General features: G+C 41.7%; 1 protein-coding gene across 1 annotated transcript in view; it reads right to left on the reverse strand.

Annotated features, from left to right (window-relative positions):
* Positions 1-16,822, reverse strand: part of LRRC56 (leucine rich repeat containing 56) — a 44,363-nt gene that overhangs the window by 22,255 nt on the left and 5,286 nt on the right. The window contains exons 3-4 of the mRNA XM_044270863.1: positions 981-1,020; positions 37-178 (exon numbers count right to left, since the gene is read on the reverse strand). Of these exons, the coding sequence (XP_044126798.1) occupies positions 37-171 (135 nt within the window). The 5' untranslated portion in view covers positions 172-178; positions 981-1,020. The remainder of the gene's footprint in view (positions 1-36; positions 179-980; positions 1,021-16,822) is intronic.

A 16,822-nucleotide genomic window follows, 5' to 3' on the forward strand; every position in this document is an offset into this window, starting at 1 on the left:
ATATAGTTTGTAGGTATATTTGCAGTGAACCCATACCAGTCTTGAAGGGGAGAGGTATTCATCAACAAGGGTTTCATCTTCTTCTCGGCTTACAGGATTTGGATTCAGCAGACCTTGCCAACCCAAATCAAGGACCCTCACGCTGGGTGTATCGGGGCGCCTCTGTTCCATGGTTTACCTAATGAGCACATGAGAAGTATGAATGCATCTGATGTTCCATTTTCAAAGATGCCCTAATGAAGAGCCACAACCCATCAAATTTCTGATTTGTTTCATGTAGTGACCAGTTACAACTTATCACAGCACAAACACACATGCATGGTTGTTGAGGTCAGATGCCATTTTTAACCGATTACCATACAAATGTAAAACCTTAACTCGGAGACAGTTAAAACCATATTTTAGAGAACTATGTTGTCATCAGACGGCCTGTTCCTTCCATACAGAACATCTGCCAATGTAAATGGTGCCTGTGGATTACGAAGAATTTTTATAATTTTTTTTTCTCTGTAGTTAGATTTTAGGACTATTATCCTGGCTGGTGTCAGATCACTGGGATAGGAACACAGTACAGTTTGTACACAAGCTCTATGGCATATGAAGGAGCCATAAGCATCTGATGGGACATGACATTATTTTCTTCTTTCCTCTACCTTGGAAATCCAAGAGGAAATACTCTAGAGACCTTTGTATGAAATAGGAGACATGCAGTACAGCCCTAAAGACTTTTAGGGAGCTTTCACATGCTCTATTTTGATGCTGTTTTTTTAAACCAAACCTAGAAGTACATTAAAAAAAAAGCGCAGTAGAATATTTTCTATATAAATTTCCTTCAGGTTATGATACATTCCTGGCACTGGCTTCAAAAATCTCATTAAAAAACTCCATCCATGTGTGGAAGCATCCTCATGGGTGCCGTAGTATGGCCCCACACAACTTGGATGAGTGGTAATGTTTTTCAATTAATATAGGTCACTTACCTCTCAGAAAAGGTTACATTTCTCTAAAACTTTCCCACTCCTGAAAAAGAACACAAAGATCTGCATTTTAAAATAGGATTCATAGCATTTACCTAGGATACAGCAAACAAGCTCAACAACAGCACAGGGGTAGTTACCCATCTTTCATAGAATCCTGAAAGACAAATCAGAAAAAAAAAAAAAAAATAATTATATATATATATATAATATAGATATATATATATAGATAGATATATATATATATATATATATATTATAATATATACATACATACATACATACACACACACACATACATATACACACAGTATCAGGAGGGCTGAAAGAATACAGGCCACTGTGTAGGCGCAAATACCCAGGGCCTGTCAGAAGGGCCGGGGGAGTTGGGAGAGCGCTACCCTCATGAGACTCATAACTGTAATCATTTATCACTCGCACTGGCCAAAAAGCATAAAAGGAACAAGGAGAAGGCAACAGATGAGGAAAAAAAAAAACACAGAGCAGATAAACATTTTGTGACCATCCATAACTTAAGGTACCGTTACAACAGGCGATGATCAGTACGATTGAGCGACGAACAAGTAGTTTTTTGGTGTAGTAAAGGTTTCAACAATGACCCTTTAGACGCGCCTATTATTGTTCACAAAATCGTATTTTCGATCGCATATTCCATTGTTTGTAAAGCAGACTATTACATTGTGTTGCATGGTGTTGTGAACAAATCATTCCATGGATATCATTCCATCGAGAGACTGAATTCTATAAGCTCGAGAGAAGATACGAGCGGCACTTCTGCTTGCAGTGGTGCGGTGCGCGCGTCCAGGGAAGAAGATCCACAGATAATGATATAGTAAGGACCGGCACTCGCTATTGGTAGTGATATCAAATAAATTTAATGGTCACATACAAATGGTAAATGTGACGCGTTTCGGCTATTAGAAGCCTTTGTCAAACAAATTCTATAACTGTGATATCTATATCCCTTATTTTTAAATTTTGTATCTGTAATCTACTGTCACTGTAATGCGTTTATTTTGGAGTTTTTGTACTCTCTGTGCTGCTCTAATGCTGTGAATTTTCCCTTGATGGGACTATTAAAGGATTATCTTATTTTATTGTAATCCTGTGTGCAGTGAACGATTCCTGTTTACATGTATGGAATTGTTAAAGGGGTTCTCCGGGAATTAAGAACATAAAAATACTTAAATATTACTTCATTAGAAATATATTCCAAAATATATTTCATTAGTTATAATGGATCGTTTTATCTGGGGAGCAATCATTAGGGGAAATAAAATGGCCACCGTCCTATTAGTACAAACAAAACCTGTCTTAATCACACAGGAGGGCAAATTACTTCACAGCACTGAGCTAAAGAGATGCCTCATCCTCCTCTCCTACTTGTCAGGGATTATGATCCTGAATACAGTTTAATATGATCTTCAGCTGAATCTCTGAAGGAATGGAGTTCATGAGGAGACATGAAGTACAGAGAAGACGGACAGGACAGTCTGCTCATTATCTACACCCCCACTATCCTGTCAGTACTTCATGTCTCCTAATGAACTCCATTCCTACAGAGATTCATCTGAAGATCATATTAAACTGTATTCAGGATCATAATTCCTGGAAAGTAAGAGAGGAAGATGGCGCAGCTCTTTAACTTGTCCTCCTGTGTAATAGGACAGGTTTTGTGTGGACTAGTAGGACGGCAGGCCAGTTTGTTTCTCCTAATCATTGCTCTCCGGACAAAACGAGCCATAATAACTAATGAAGGTATTTGGTAATATATTTATAATGAAGTAATATTTAAGCATTTTCATTTTCTTAATTCCCAGAAAACCCCTTTAATGTCCAACAATGATTTTTGTGCCTATGCAAACGATTGAACAGACAAGAAATCTACCAATTGTCGGTTGTCGCTCTATCATTCATTGCTTTTACACTGCTCGAATAATTGTGCAGTTTCACTCGATTTATCCATAATTTACACAATGATCGGTTCATTTAAAAAGGTACCTTAAGAGTCCCAAGATTTGGTACAATTATTAGAGGCAAACTTTCATATTCACACTCGTTCCTGATAACTACCCAGTGTAAAAGGTGCCACTGATCACACTCATCCGTCGGGTGAGCAAATCTTTCATGCGGCATCTAAAATCATGCAGCGCATCATCTGTGGAAATAGGGTTGTGCTGCCGACAAATAATTCATCTGTATTGGGATGAAGGATCGCAGTAGCAAGTTAAAGCAGCCGAACCAGCTGTCAATGATCTGGCAGGAACTAATAGTTTGTTCCCATCATTGCCCTCAGTATCAGCCCGTGTAAAATGGCCCTTAGGGAATGGGCCACTTAGATAGGCAAAGTCAAAAACACCAGACAGACAATCTTTAAAATCGACAGTCCTGAGATCCACCACTAGCAGTAGATAAATGCTGAGCACAAAAATCCATAAGTATCAGCTTTTGACACTCGGTAAAGTGGTGCAAGGATGCTCGAATAAACTGGAGCACAGAATGTGGACCATATTGATTACAAATTATGTTATTCTATGGGATAAACACCGACAGCCCTACCAGTTACTTTTTCTTCTAGAATGAGGAGTGGTTTGCATGTAATGCAATGTACAATGAATATATGTGGACTGAATAACATGGATTATCTTGTCAAGAGGTGGGATATATTAGGCAGCAAGAGAATGGCAAACCCTTTAAGTTGATGTGCTGGTAGCAGTAGAAATGGGCGAGTGTAAGGATCTTTGACATGGCCAAAATATGGTGATGGCTAGATACATTTTTCAGAGCATCTCTAAAATGGTGAAATCCAGTGACCTGGTGACATGGTCATGGGAGTCCAAGGCTCATTGATGTGCGTAGCTAGTGATATCTAGCCCATTTGGTTTGATCCCACGGGAACATAAATTGCTGAAAAAGTTAGAGCTGGCTATAATAGAAAGGTGTACAGAACTTGCAACTAGTATGTGCGACTGCATAGCTGTAGACTGGTCAGAGTGCTGATGATGATCCTTCTCCACTGCCACAAGTGCCATCAACAGGCATGTGAGCATCAGAACTGGACCATGGGAAGAAGGTGGAGTAGTCTCTTTTACATCATGCGGATGGCCAAGTGTTGTGGGTTGCTTGCCTGGGGAACATTTGGCACCAGGATGTATTTATGGGAAGAAAGCGAGCTGGCAGGGGCAGTGTAATGCTCTAGGCCAGGAATGCCCAACCTGCGGCCCTTTAGCTGTTGCAAAACTACAACCCCCAGCATGCTCTGACAGCCTACAGCTATCAGCCTACAACAGCTGGAGGGCCGCAGGTTGGGCATCACTGCTCTAGGCAATATCCTGCATGGGAAATCTTTGGTCCTTTTATTTATGTGGATGCTACCTAAACATGTAAGTCAAATACAACCCTTCATGGCATTGGTATTCTTTAATGGCAGAGGTCACTTTTAGCAGGATAATGTGCCCTGACACACTGCAAAATTGTTCAGGAATGGTTTGAGGAATATGACAAAAAGTAAAAATTGTTGCCTTGGCCTCAAAATGATTCAGTTCTCAATTCGAATAAGTATCTGTGGGATATGCTCGAAAAGATGAAAATTACTCTTACCAGTAATTGGATTTTCCATATAGCCTCCACAACGGCACCAGCAGGAGAATATCTGCCTCCAGGGACAGGAAACAACGTGGAGACACACAATTTAAAAGTCCCCTCCCCTTAACCTCACGATGCAGAAACTGAAAAACTTTATATGAACTTATAGTCAAACTTAACATATCATGTGAGGGCACAAACAAAAAAAGAAAAAAAAGGAGGGAAAAAGGCGGTGCCGTTGGGGAGGCTATATGGAAAATCCAATTACCGGTAAGAGTATTTTTAATCTTTCCCATATGCCTCGCCAACGGCACTAGCAGGAGGATTAACAGAGTAAATATCCTCTAGGGTGGGACTACCGCAGAAAGGACCTTGCGTCCAAATGATAAGTCCCTATTATATGCAATGTCTAATTTATAATGTTTGAAGAAAGTGGACAGATTTGCCCAGGACGCAGCTTTGCAGATCTGATCGAGAGACGCTGAGGCACCTTCCACCCATGAGGTAAAAACAGCTCTTTTGGAGTGGGCTTTAAACCCCTCTGGGATTCCGACCCCCATTCTGGGAATAAATTAGAGAAATGGTCAATTTTATCTAGCGTGCAATCGTAGTTTTACTTGCTGCTTGTCCTTTGGACCCTGAAATTGGACAAATAAATGATGAGACTTTCTAAACTGCTCTGTAGAATGTAAATATTGTAACACGCTTCGCCTGACAGAAGATAATGAAAAATTAGACTGCTAGATAGACACCTTCTGGGGGACAAAGGAAGGTAAAGATATCTTCTGTTGACAATGAAATTTGGAAAAGACTTTTGGTAAAAAAGCAGGAGAATGTTTTAGGATAATGCTATCATTCAGGATAGTCAGGTAGGGTCTTTACAAGAAAAAGCCTGGATCTCACCCACCCTTCTGGCTGTGGTGATGGCCACTAAAAAAAGCTGTTTTAAAGGAGTGGAATCTAACGGAGATCTCACTGATTGGCCCGAATGGGGGGGGGGGGGGATCTAGGAGGCCCGACAATATAAAATTAAAATTCCAAGGTAGAACAGAGGAACGGAAGGGAGGTCTAATCCTAAAGGCCCCTCTAATAAATCTTATTAGATCTACTTCTGCTAATTTAACATCTATAAATGCAGACAATGCGGAAATTTGTACCTTTAGGGTACTTACTCTGAGACCCATGTCCAAGCCCTTCTGTAAAAAGTCCAGAATGATTCTGATATCCAGAGCCATGGATGGGTCCCAGGAACCTACGGAGAAAACCAAAAAAGGCTTCCAAATTCTACAGTAGATTTTGGAGGTGACTGGTTTCCGGTTTTCGAACAAGGTATCGACCACCGAGTCTGAAGGTGCTTTTTGCTTTAGGATGTCGCGTTCAATCTCCATGCCGAGAGGTTGGGGGAGTTCAGATGAACTACCGGCCCCTGAAGCAGCAGGTCTGGAACTTGAGGGAGATGCCAAAAAACTACTTTGAATAGTTGTAGAAGGAGAGGAAACCAGGATCTTCTCGGCCAATACGGGGCCTGACAGTTCTCGTTAATGATCTTCCCAAGACACCTGGAAATGACAGGAACAGGAGGAAAAGCATACAGGAAGCCCTTTGGCCACGGAGCAGAGAACGCGTCCACTAAATAGGGCCTGTCGTGGTAGGACAGGGAGCAGAAGGGAATTATTTTCTTGTTTTCTTTGGTTGCAAAAAGATCCAGAATTGGAGACCCTTATTTCTTGAAAGATCTGTCAATATATTTCTGAGTTCAGCAACCATTCCCCCTCCTTGAGTGTTTTTCAGCTGAGGAAGTCTGCTAGCTCTATACCCAAAATCCGGGTGACAGGTTCCCTTTAAATCAACCAGCCTAGGGCGGACAGAGTCTCTTTTACTGTCAAGATCTGTTCCAACAGAATCCGCTCTGATCTTGCTGCCAGAAAAAAGTAGTCGAGGTAAGGGATAAATAGGATTCCCTGCTGATGGAAGTGGCTTGAAATTTCTGCTACCAACTTGGTAAAAATCCTTGGTGCAGATGAAAGGCCAAAAGGGAGCGCCTGGAATTGGAAGTGTTGAAGTTGATTTTTTATATAGACGGCTAATTTTAGAAACCTCTGGTGATCTACATGGATTGTATGTGACAGTATGCGCCTGACAGGTCTAACATCACCATGAAGCAATCGCTTCTTAGGAGGTTTACCGTCTATTTTATCGTTTCCATTTAGAATTTTTTGTATGTCACAAATTTGTTTAGGCTTTTTAAAATGTATTATGGCTCTGTGGGCGCCATTTGTTTTTTTCACAAGAAATATTGGCGAATAAAATCCCTCTTCTTCTTGAAACCGTGGTACTGGAATGAGTACTTTCTTTAGGACAAGTAGACTGATCTGCATCTCTAACAGAAGCTGACTCTCTGGTTTCAAGGTTTTGTTATTATGAATCTTCTTGGAGGGTAAGAGTCAAACTCTATTTTGAGGCCTTACCAGATTAGAGATAGAACCCAGGGGGAGGGAGATATTTTTAACCAGGCCGATGAAAAAATCTTAGTCTTCCTCCCACTGAACTTTTGGCGTCATTTGTTAGTTTGTCTGGTAGACTTATCCTGGTTGAACAGGAACCCCCTTCCTCTGCCTCTGGATAATAGCCAGCGTGAAGAAGTTTCTCTTTTCGCCTGGTCTTGTCTGCCCCTCCTTTGCGTACGAAAGGACCGTCGTTGAAAAAAGTATTTAGATTCCATTGGGAATCCTTTTTTTCTGTCTGAGGCTTTTTTCTAAGATGTTGTCAAGCAACGGACCGAAAAGCCCGTCACCCTCACATGGAATGCTGCACAAGCTAGATTTGGATGTTGTGTAACCTGATCAGGATATGAGCCATATAGATCTTCTGGCCGAGTTGGATAAAGCGGCCGATCTAGCTGCCAGCTTTACGACATCCGCTGAGGCATCCGCTATAAAAAAAGACTGGTAATAAAGCTAAAATATTTTCCCTTGGCTTATCTGAAGTCAGATGTTCTTCTAGCTTGGAAAGCCAAAAGGTAGAGAGTTCTGGCAGTATTGGTGGCGGCAATTGCTGGTCTGAGGGTAGCAGTGTTTGACTCTCAGGACTTTTTTAAGATGGATTTGCATCTCTTATCCATAGGCTCCCTTAAAAAGACCAACATCCTCAAAGGGTAGGGAGGATTTTTTTGAAATTCTTGCCACCAGGGCATCGACTTTGGGAGTTTTGTCCTAGACCGCCGAATCCTGTTCATCAAAAAGGTATTTACTTTTGAATAATTTAATTTAGAGATCCCTGACTTTTTTTCAGGGTCTTTCATTGCCCAAAAAACTGAGGGATCTAATGAAAGAGGTATCCACTGAGTCTTGGCCAGAACCACCACCAAGGGTAAAGTGTGACGGAAAAAAACCCAAGGTAAGATACACATATAGAAAGGCAATTGGCACAATTACCCAGCACCCATGTGACGTGATGCGGCCCCACGCACCAGAAGCCCCGATCACCTCGTGGAGAAAAGGAAAGGCCTGGCCCCGGCCTTTCTAAGATGTGGGACCCAATCCTCCTGCCAGCGTTCAGCAAAGCCCGGGATTGCCCGCACAGCAGGACTTACATAAAAAGCACAGGTAGAGAGCCCGCACACTACCCTCGCTCCTGCGCTCTGCTACAGCCCTCCCGATGCAAATTGGGGATAACAAACCTAAAGGCGGAGCGTCTTTAAAAAAAGAAAGAAGTATAGGGAGAAACAAAGAAATGCCTCCCCTGTCCCGTATGTCTCCATCCTTTCCCGGGGACAGGAAATAACGGGAGGAGGTAAAGGTGAGGGGGACTTTTAAATTGTGGGTCTCTATGTTGTTTCCTGTCCCTGGAGGCGGATATCCTCCTGCTGGTGCCGTTGGGGAGGCATATGGGATTCAGTTCTCAATTCGAATAAGTATCTGTTGGATATGCTCAAAAAATAAGCCTGATCTATGGAGGCCAAACCGTGCAACATACAGTGCATAAAGAGTCTTCTGCCATCATCTTGGTCCAAGATACCAAAAAACACCTCCAGAAGTATTGTGGAGTCCATACATCGACCGGTCAGACTTTTTTTTTTTTTTTTTTAAAGGGTTATCCCATGACTAATGTAAACAATGAAAATAAAAAAACATATAGGACTTGACAACCTCTTTCTAAGGCCGAATGCACACGGCCGTGTTCCGCGGCCGACAGCGGTCCGTGGTATGCCCGGGTTGGATTCCTGTTCAGAGCAGGAGCGCTCGGTGTCATCGGTTGCTATGATGCCGTGCGCTTCATGCCGCCGCTGCACTACAGTAATACAATCATATAGTGTATTACTGTAGTGCAGCGGCGGCATGAAGCGCACGGCGTCATAGCAACCAATGACGCCGTGCGCTCCTGCTCTGAACAGGAATCCAGGCCGTGTTACCACGGACCGCTCTCGGCCGCGGAACACGGCCCTGTGCATTCGGCCTTACAAAGCTAGAACCAGCCCTGTACCTCACATGGATCTTGAGATCTCCCCATTCATTCTTCTACTGAATTTAAATCAAGCTGGCAGCTCAAGGGGAGTGTCTTCTCTGCTGCAGCTCAGGAGGCGTGTCTTTTCTGCTGCAGCTCTCTCCCAATCACAGCTCAGAAGGCAGTAGAGAATGAAACTGAGCATGTGCAGCCTTCTCAGTGAGCAGGTCAAAGAAAAAAAAACTAACAGCAGGTAGCGCTATACAGATACATGTTATTGAATAACTCAGTGGCTATGCAAATACAAAACTGTTCAGATACAAGTACCGATTTGAAAACTGTAGAAAACTTTTCATAGGACAACCCCTTTAAGTAAATACAATGCTTGTGGATGCTTCTTATTGTTATTGCAATATTTTAAGGTATATGGCGCCAGAACAGACCGAAGATGAAATCATCATATAAGTAAAGTACAGATGTCTCTTGGAGGGTTATGACATTTGCATTTGCCCCCATTTGTAGTAGCCTGTCTTATTTTGGAAAGTACTGCATTATGGTGCTTAACAGTGCAGAAGCCAATAAATCACATTAATAAATGAGCAAGTAGTTCTATGCTTCCCATTATCCAGTCCGCACCAAGCCAGCTCCTCCTGCACCTTTGTCTACAGCCCATTTAAACAGTTAAATGGATGTGTCAGCTATGACCTCATTTATTGATGCAGCAGTAAAAGGCATGGTTGCAGGATTGCAGTCTTTAGTCAACACTGGGAACAGGAATCTGATGCCAAAGTATTTAACTAATACTGTATATTCACTTTCAATTTGTGCCTTCATATATAAATTTAAACAATTACGGTACTTCATGCTGTGAGCTTGTAGATAAAATAGCTCATGACTATATGTCCGCACTGTAATGAAAATGGTGCATGACTAATTTTGCTAAGATTCTTCAAAGTGGAGAAAGTGTGAGTGAGACTTGACACTTAAGCCTGGTTTGTACAAGCTTCAAAGAATGGGTGTTTAGTTTGGACTGAGGTCCATTTGCCCAATCTACTATACTAACAATTACTTATTTAATATTAATAGTCCTTTCCACCTTGTCCAGGAATTTACAACACTTTTACGGGTGTCGCGTGTGAGGGCCGGATAGGAAGCGAGTGCGTCGTGGGAAAATGCGTGATATTTCCACGCGAGTGCAAAGCTCTGGTTTGGGTTAGGTGCTTTGTAGATTTTATTATTTTCCATTATAACATTCACTTCTATGGGGCCTGCGTTGTGTGGAAAACGCACAATATAGAGCATGCTGCGATTTTCACGCAAGGTACAAGTGATGCACATCCCCATAGAAATGAATGGGTCCGGATTCAGTGCGGGTGCAATGCGTTCACCTCACGCATTGCACCCACGCAGAAAACTCGTCCGTGTGAAAGAGGCCTAAGGCGGCGTTCACGCGATACTGGCCTTGTGCACGCCGCATTATTGTGCAGACCCCTTAACTGTAATGGGTCCGTGATCTGCATGTTGCAGTATATACAGTACAGACCAAAAGTTTGGACACACCTTCTCATTCAAAGAGTTTTCTTTATTTTCATGAGTATGAAAATTGTAGATTCACACTGAAGGCATCACAACTATGAATTAACACGTGTGGAATTATATACATAACAAAAAAGTGTGAAACAACTGAAAATATGTCATATTCTAGGTTCTTCAAAGTAGCCACCTTTTGCTTTGATTACTGCTTTGCACACTCTAGGCATTCTCTTGATGAGCTTCAAGAGGTAGTCACCTGAAATGGTCTTCCAACAGTCTTGAAGGAGTTCCCAGAGATGCTTAGCACTTGTTGCCCTTTTGCCTTCACTCTGCGGTCCAGCTCACCCCAAACCATCTCGATTGGGTTCAGGTCCGGTGACTGTGGAGGCCAGGTCATCTGGCGCAGCACCCCATCACTTTCCTTCATGGTCAAATAGCCCTTACACAGCCTGGAGGTGTGTTTGGGGTCATTGTCCTGTTGAAAAATAAATGATGGTCCAACTAAACACAAACCGGATGGAATAGCATGCCGCTGCAAGATGCTGTGGTAGCCATGCTGGTTCAGTATGCCTTCAATTTTGAATAAATCCCCAACAGTGTCACCAGCAAAGCACCCCCACACCTTCTCCTCCATGCTTCATGGTGGGAACCAGGCATGTAGAGTCCATCCATTCACCTTTTCGGCGTCGCACAAAGACACGGTGGTTGGAACCAAATATCTCAAATTTGGACTCATCAGACCAAAGCACAGATTTCCACTGGTCTAATGTCCATTCCTTGTGTTCTTTAGCCCAAACAAGTCTCTTCTGCTTGTTGCCTGTCCTTAGCAGTGGTTTCCTAGCAGATATTCTACCATGAAGGCCTGATTCACACAGTCTCCTCTTAACAGTTGTTCTAGAGATGTGTCTGCTGCTAGGACTCTGTGTTGCATTGACCTGGTCTCTAATCTGAGCTGCTGTTAACCTGCGATTTCTGAGGCTGGTGACTCGGATGAACTTATCCTCCGCAGCAGAGGTGACTCTTGGTCTTCCTTTCCTGGGGCGGTCCGCATGTGAGCCAGTTTCTTTGTAGCGCTTGATGGTTTTTGTGACTGCACTTGGGGACACTTTCAAAGTTTTCCCAATTTTTCGGACTGACTGACCTTCATTTCTTAAAGTAATGATGGCCACTCGTTTTTCTTTACTTAGCTGCTTTTTTCTTGCCATAATACAAATTCTAACAGTCTATTCAGTAGGACTATCAGCTGTGTATCCACCTGACTTCTCCACAACGCAACTGATGGTCCCAACCCCATTTATAAGGCAAGAAATCCCACTTATTAAACCTGACAGGGCACACCTGCGAAGTGAAAACCATTTCAGGTGACTACCTCTTGAAGCTCATCAAGAGAATGCCAAGAGTGTGCAAAGCAGTAATCAAAGCAAAAGGTGACTACTTTGAAGAACCTAGAATATGACATATTTTCAGTTTTTTGTTATGTATATAACTCCACACGTGTTAATTCATAGTTTTGATGCCTTCAGTGTGAATCTACAATTTTCATAGTCATAAAAATAAAGAAAACTCTTTGAATGAGAAGGTGTGTCCAAACTTTTGGTCTGTACTGTATATATACGTATTTTTCACACCTGGGCAGCCGCACCGCAAAACATAAGACATGTCCTATATTTCTCCACAACATGCAGAGCACAGACCTATTGAAGTCAATAGGTCCGCACCGTAATTTGGTGTGTACATAGCTGGCATCCATGTTTTGCCGCATCCACGGTTTGAGGACCGCAAAACACTTACGGTCGTGTGAATTCCCCCTAATACTGAGCAGTTCCAGAACCTGAACCGAAAACAATAAAACATGTTACAAACAAAGCAGGCTGCACATATTTTGAGGGCCAGCCAAGACTGAGGAGTGAATTCATTGTTCTTACTATGTTCAAGGAAGTAGCAAGACTAGTGTAAGGTCTCCTGTTATTTTCCCCCTTTTATTTTAGAACAGTTTCACTTGTTTTGGATGGAATTTTATTTTGTCTTTACTTTTGTAAGCACCTTTTTTTTTTTTGTTTAAAAAGTCAACATGTTTAGAGCGCAGAGGCTCAGACATTGTAATGGATTAATCAAATATTACCAACTGTTTTTAACTGTTCATGAGCAGTTTTGATGCTTACTGTGTGTCCGGTTCAAGCTGCACTGTGGCCATTCCCTAATGCACATCTGAGTTGTGAACTCTGGCAGTCTGTTCTGGCGGAAAAACAAACTGCCGGAGTTAACCATGTCCGGCATAGCTGGATCCCACCGCTTTACGGCATATACAATTGTGTTCAAAATAATAGCAGTGTGTTTAAAAAGTGAATTAAGCTCAAAATCCTTCTAATAGCTTTTATTTCTATACACACAAATGCATTGGGAAAACTACACATTCTATTCCGAATCAAAACATGAAGAAAAATATATTAAATTTGTGTTGTTCCTTTAAAAAAATTTTTTGGAGGAAAAGTGAATATTAGACTGTTCAAAACCATAGCATTGTTTGTATTCTTCTTTACAAACTCAAACATTCACTATATAAACTGAAAAATGTTTGAAGATTTTGCTTTCCTTTGAATCACTTAACTAATATTTAGTCTTATAACCGCTGTTTCTAAGAACTGCTGTTCATGTGTTGCATGGAGTCAACCAACTTCTGGCACCTGTGAACAGGTATTCCAGCCCAGGATAATTGGACTACATTCCACAGTTCTTCTCTATTTCTTGGTTTTGCCTCAGAAACTGCATTTTTGATGTCACCCCACAAGGTTTTTTTCTTGGATTAGGATCTGGGAATTTGGCTGGCCAGTCCATAACATCAATGTTGTTGGTCTGGAACCAAGATGTTGCACGTTTAATGGTGTGTTTGGGGTCGTTGTCTTGTTGGAACACCCATTTCAAGGGCATTTCCTCTTCAGCATAAGGCAGCATGACCTCTTCAGTTGAAATACATCAGAATACTTGATCTATGATCCCTGGTATGCGATAAATAGGCCCAACACCGTAGTATGAGAAACATCCCCATATCATGATGTCTTCTGTGGCTTGAATTCAGTGTTTGGGGGGACGTCTGAAAAACTGTCTCCGACCACTAGACCCAAAAAGAACAATCTTACTTTCATCAGTCCACAAAATGTCTCTTTAGGCGAGTCAATGTGCTCTTTGGCAAATTGTAACCTCTTCAGCACATGTCAACAGTGGGACTTTGCGGGGGCTTCTTGCAGATAGCTTGGCTTCACATTGGTCTTCTAATTGTAAAAGTATTCACAGGTAACTTTAGACCTTCTTTGATCTTCCTGGAGCTGATTGTTGTCTGAGTCCTTGCCATTTTGGCTATTCTTCTATCCATTTGAATAGTAGCTTTTCGCTTTCTTCCACGTCTTTCAGGTTTTGGTTGCCATTTTAAATGAGTTGCAATCATTTTAGCTGAGCAGCATCTTTACATGTTTTCCCCTCTCCAATCAACTTTTTAATCAAGGTACGCTGTTCTTCTGAACAATGTCTGGACCGACCCTTTTTTACTCAGAAATGCACTGTAACCAGCATGTACAATATTTGCTGCCTTCCTTCCTTAAATAAGGGCAATAATTGCCACCTGTTTTTCAAAGAATGAATGACTTCACTCATTGAACTGCACACTGCTATTATTTTGAACATGCCCCTTTCAATAAGTGATTGAATTACAGAGAATCAGCAGATGCATGTCATGAATGTTGTTGGGTTTCTATTACTCTACTACACCTGCTAGTACATTATTTGCCATGTAGATTTATCAGGTTAGTGATGTCTGACTGCTATTATTTTGAACACAACTGTATGCCAACTTTCAGCCAGACAGAAAATGTTGCATGTAGCATTTTTGGGCTGGCTGAAATCCGGCATGTTCGCCGGATACAGTGACCGGTTTACAGATGTGAACCCGGCCTTAGTGCTTATATACACTAAAAGAATCCACAGTGTTTAACAGTTTGACTGCTGGAGAGCACAGTGTGTTTAGTGTTGGGCTACTTGTCAGGCCCTCCAGAATGTGATAGATGGTGGCAGAGTATTTTTGGGGATGTATGGACTTTCACTTAACCCCAAAAATGGTCCCCTTGCAGTCTCCCTCATGTCTCGTGCTGGAAGGATGCATAGATACATGTAGATTATTGGAATTCATCTCAATATCATATACATTCAATTCCACTCTTAGATTATGTCTAATAGCAACTAAAAATAAATACCTAATGTTAGTCCTTCTCTGGTACTGACTAGAGAAGAAGTCTGACTGGTCAAGCTCCGGGTGTGGACAGCCTGCAAAACATTACTGTATTCAAATGGTGGCGCCAATTGCTTAGAAATGTGATAGACCCTGAATATACTGCTGTGAATATCATTGAACTATATAGTAAATGTAATTTATAGACTCCTGTTATTGATTAGGACATAAAACTGTATTTACAGTAAAACATGTATATTGGGTAACCGCCATAGTCAAATAGGATGTATTGCCGTATTCTTCTCTAACTATAGTTACAAATAAAAAAACACCATCTAGTAGAAAAAAATACTATTCATGGGCTTATTAGAAATTTAACCTGAGAACCGATGAAACTATGATAGAGGAGAGGGGGATAGCCCTGGATCTTCATACTCTTGACAAGACCAACATGAACACCTCCTGTAGAAGCATACAAGAGTATTGGTGGTGCACGACCAGGATTTCCATTGCCACCCCTATATTTTATGGAGGCAGATTTCTTGTCCCCACCACTGAACGTTTTCTTTTTGACTATGTAGTTTGGGAGAGGGTAAAGTGGACTGAAAGGTGAGAAAGTCTCCTTGCTTTAGGTTTGAAGCTTTTCTACATACATTATGCACAAATATGTCTAAAGAGAGAGAATTTACAGAATTGTATCTAGTAAATCATGTGTCAATGAGTTCATGATGACAGACCCAATGCAGTTGGGCTCCCACGCTGTTGACACACAGTCATAAAAGCGTCGGTCCATCTCTGTAGGGTCTTAACCACAAATAAGCTCTAAAATACTTATAACTCTCTAGGGAAATTCTAGAGAGCATCACAGAAGTCTTAAAGTGAAGCATTGCAGAAATCAATGCAGCATATCCTAGGGTGGAGGAACATCACCACCTCTATTGTTTAACAAACTGTTGGCACTGAATGGGCTTCTGGAAGAAAAATACTAATTTTGAAACAAATCCCAAGGAATGGTATTGTGTTTCTTTTTGTACTACTATCCCTAACTAATTTTGGGTGCCCTTTGCTCATGAATAGTCATACAAAATTTACTGCAAACAATTAGTGCCCCATAAACTAATCTGCATTCATAAAACCCTTGCAATCCATATAGCCATTTGTAAATGTTGGCCGCACCCTTGGATTTTGACAGGATTCATTGACCATCTAATGGCAATGAATTGAGGGGGGGGGGGGGGGGTGTCACTAGACTCTCTCCCAACGGCAAATGTTGAGAAAGAAGTATCCAACATGCTTGATCCTTTGTTCCTAGGGTGGATAAGCTAGGGGTGTCTGGTGGAGGCTTCTCTGCATTGAACACACATCAATTCTATGTAAAGGTGGCCATACACATTTGTTGATTGCTGAATGAACCTGCCAATTTCGGTGGCACCAACGTACCATCTAATATGTATGGCCCGGCTGGAAGAGAACAAGCTGAAGACCTCAAGAACGGGATCCAGTGTGCAGGACCAAAGGAGCGGGAAGCAGGTAAGTATGAACCTATCAGGAGCAGATGCAGGTTAATGGCCTTCCCTTGATAGTTAATATTTGTGAAAAAAAAAACTTTAAGGACAGTCAGCCCTTGGTATTGAAGGACCAACAAGAATAGCTGGCCTTAGATATCAATTGGGCACACTATATAATCATCATAATGTACCCTGCTTATTGGGGTATTCCCAGTCCAGCAGAGAGGAGTTTAGGGGTTTTTTCAGAGTATTAATAATTAGCTGACACTGACTATAATCATAGTCCCCTCTATATGGATTCAGTTTTTGAATAACAGTCTAACAAAGGTCATTTGCTAGCCAGGATTAGTAGACATGCCTGCCCAGGAGCTAGTTGGTTGTAACTAGGGGATTGTTAAGCAGGCCAATCATTGTGATACTAAACTACCTCTCATGGCTGGATGAGCAAAGCCTCAAACCACATTAAAGTACATACGTGATGTTCAGATTTGAAATATGAAACATGTTTGTTGTTCTTTGGCGATCAGATAAGGAAG

The sequence above is a fragment of the Bufo gargarizans genome, chromosome 10 (assembly GCF_014858855.1).
Source record: "Bufo gargarizans isolate SCDJY-AF-19 chromosome 10, ASM1485885v1, whole genome shotgun sequence".
Classification (NCBI taxonomy): Eukaryota; Metazoa; Chordata; class Amphibia; order Anura; family Bufonidae; genus Bufo; species Bufo gargarizans.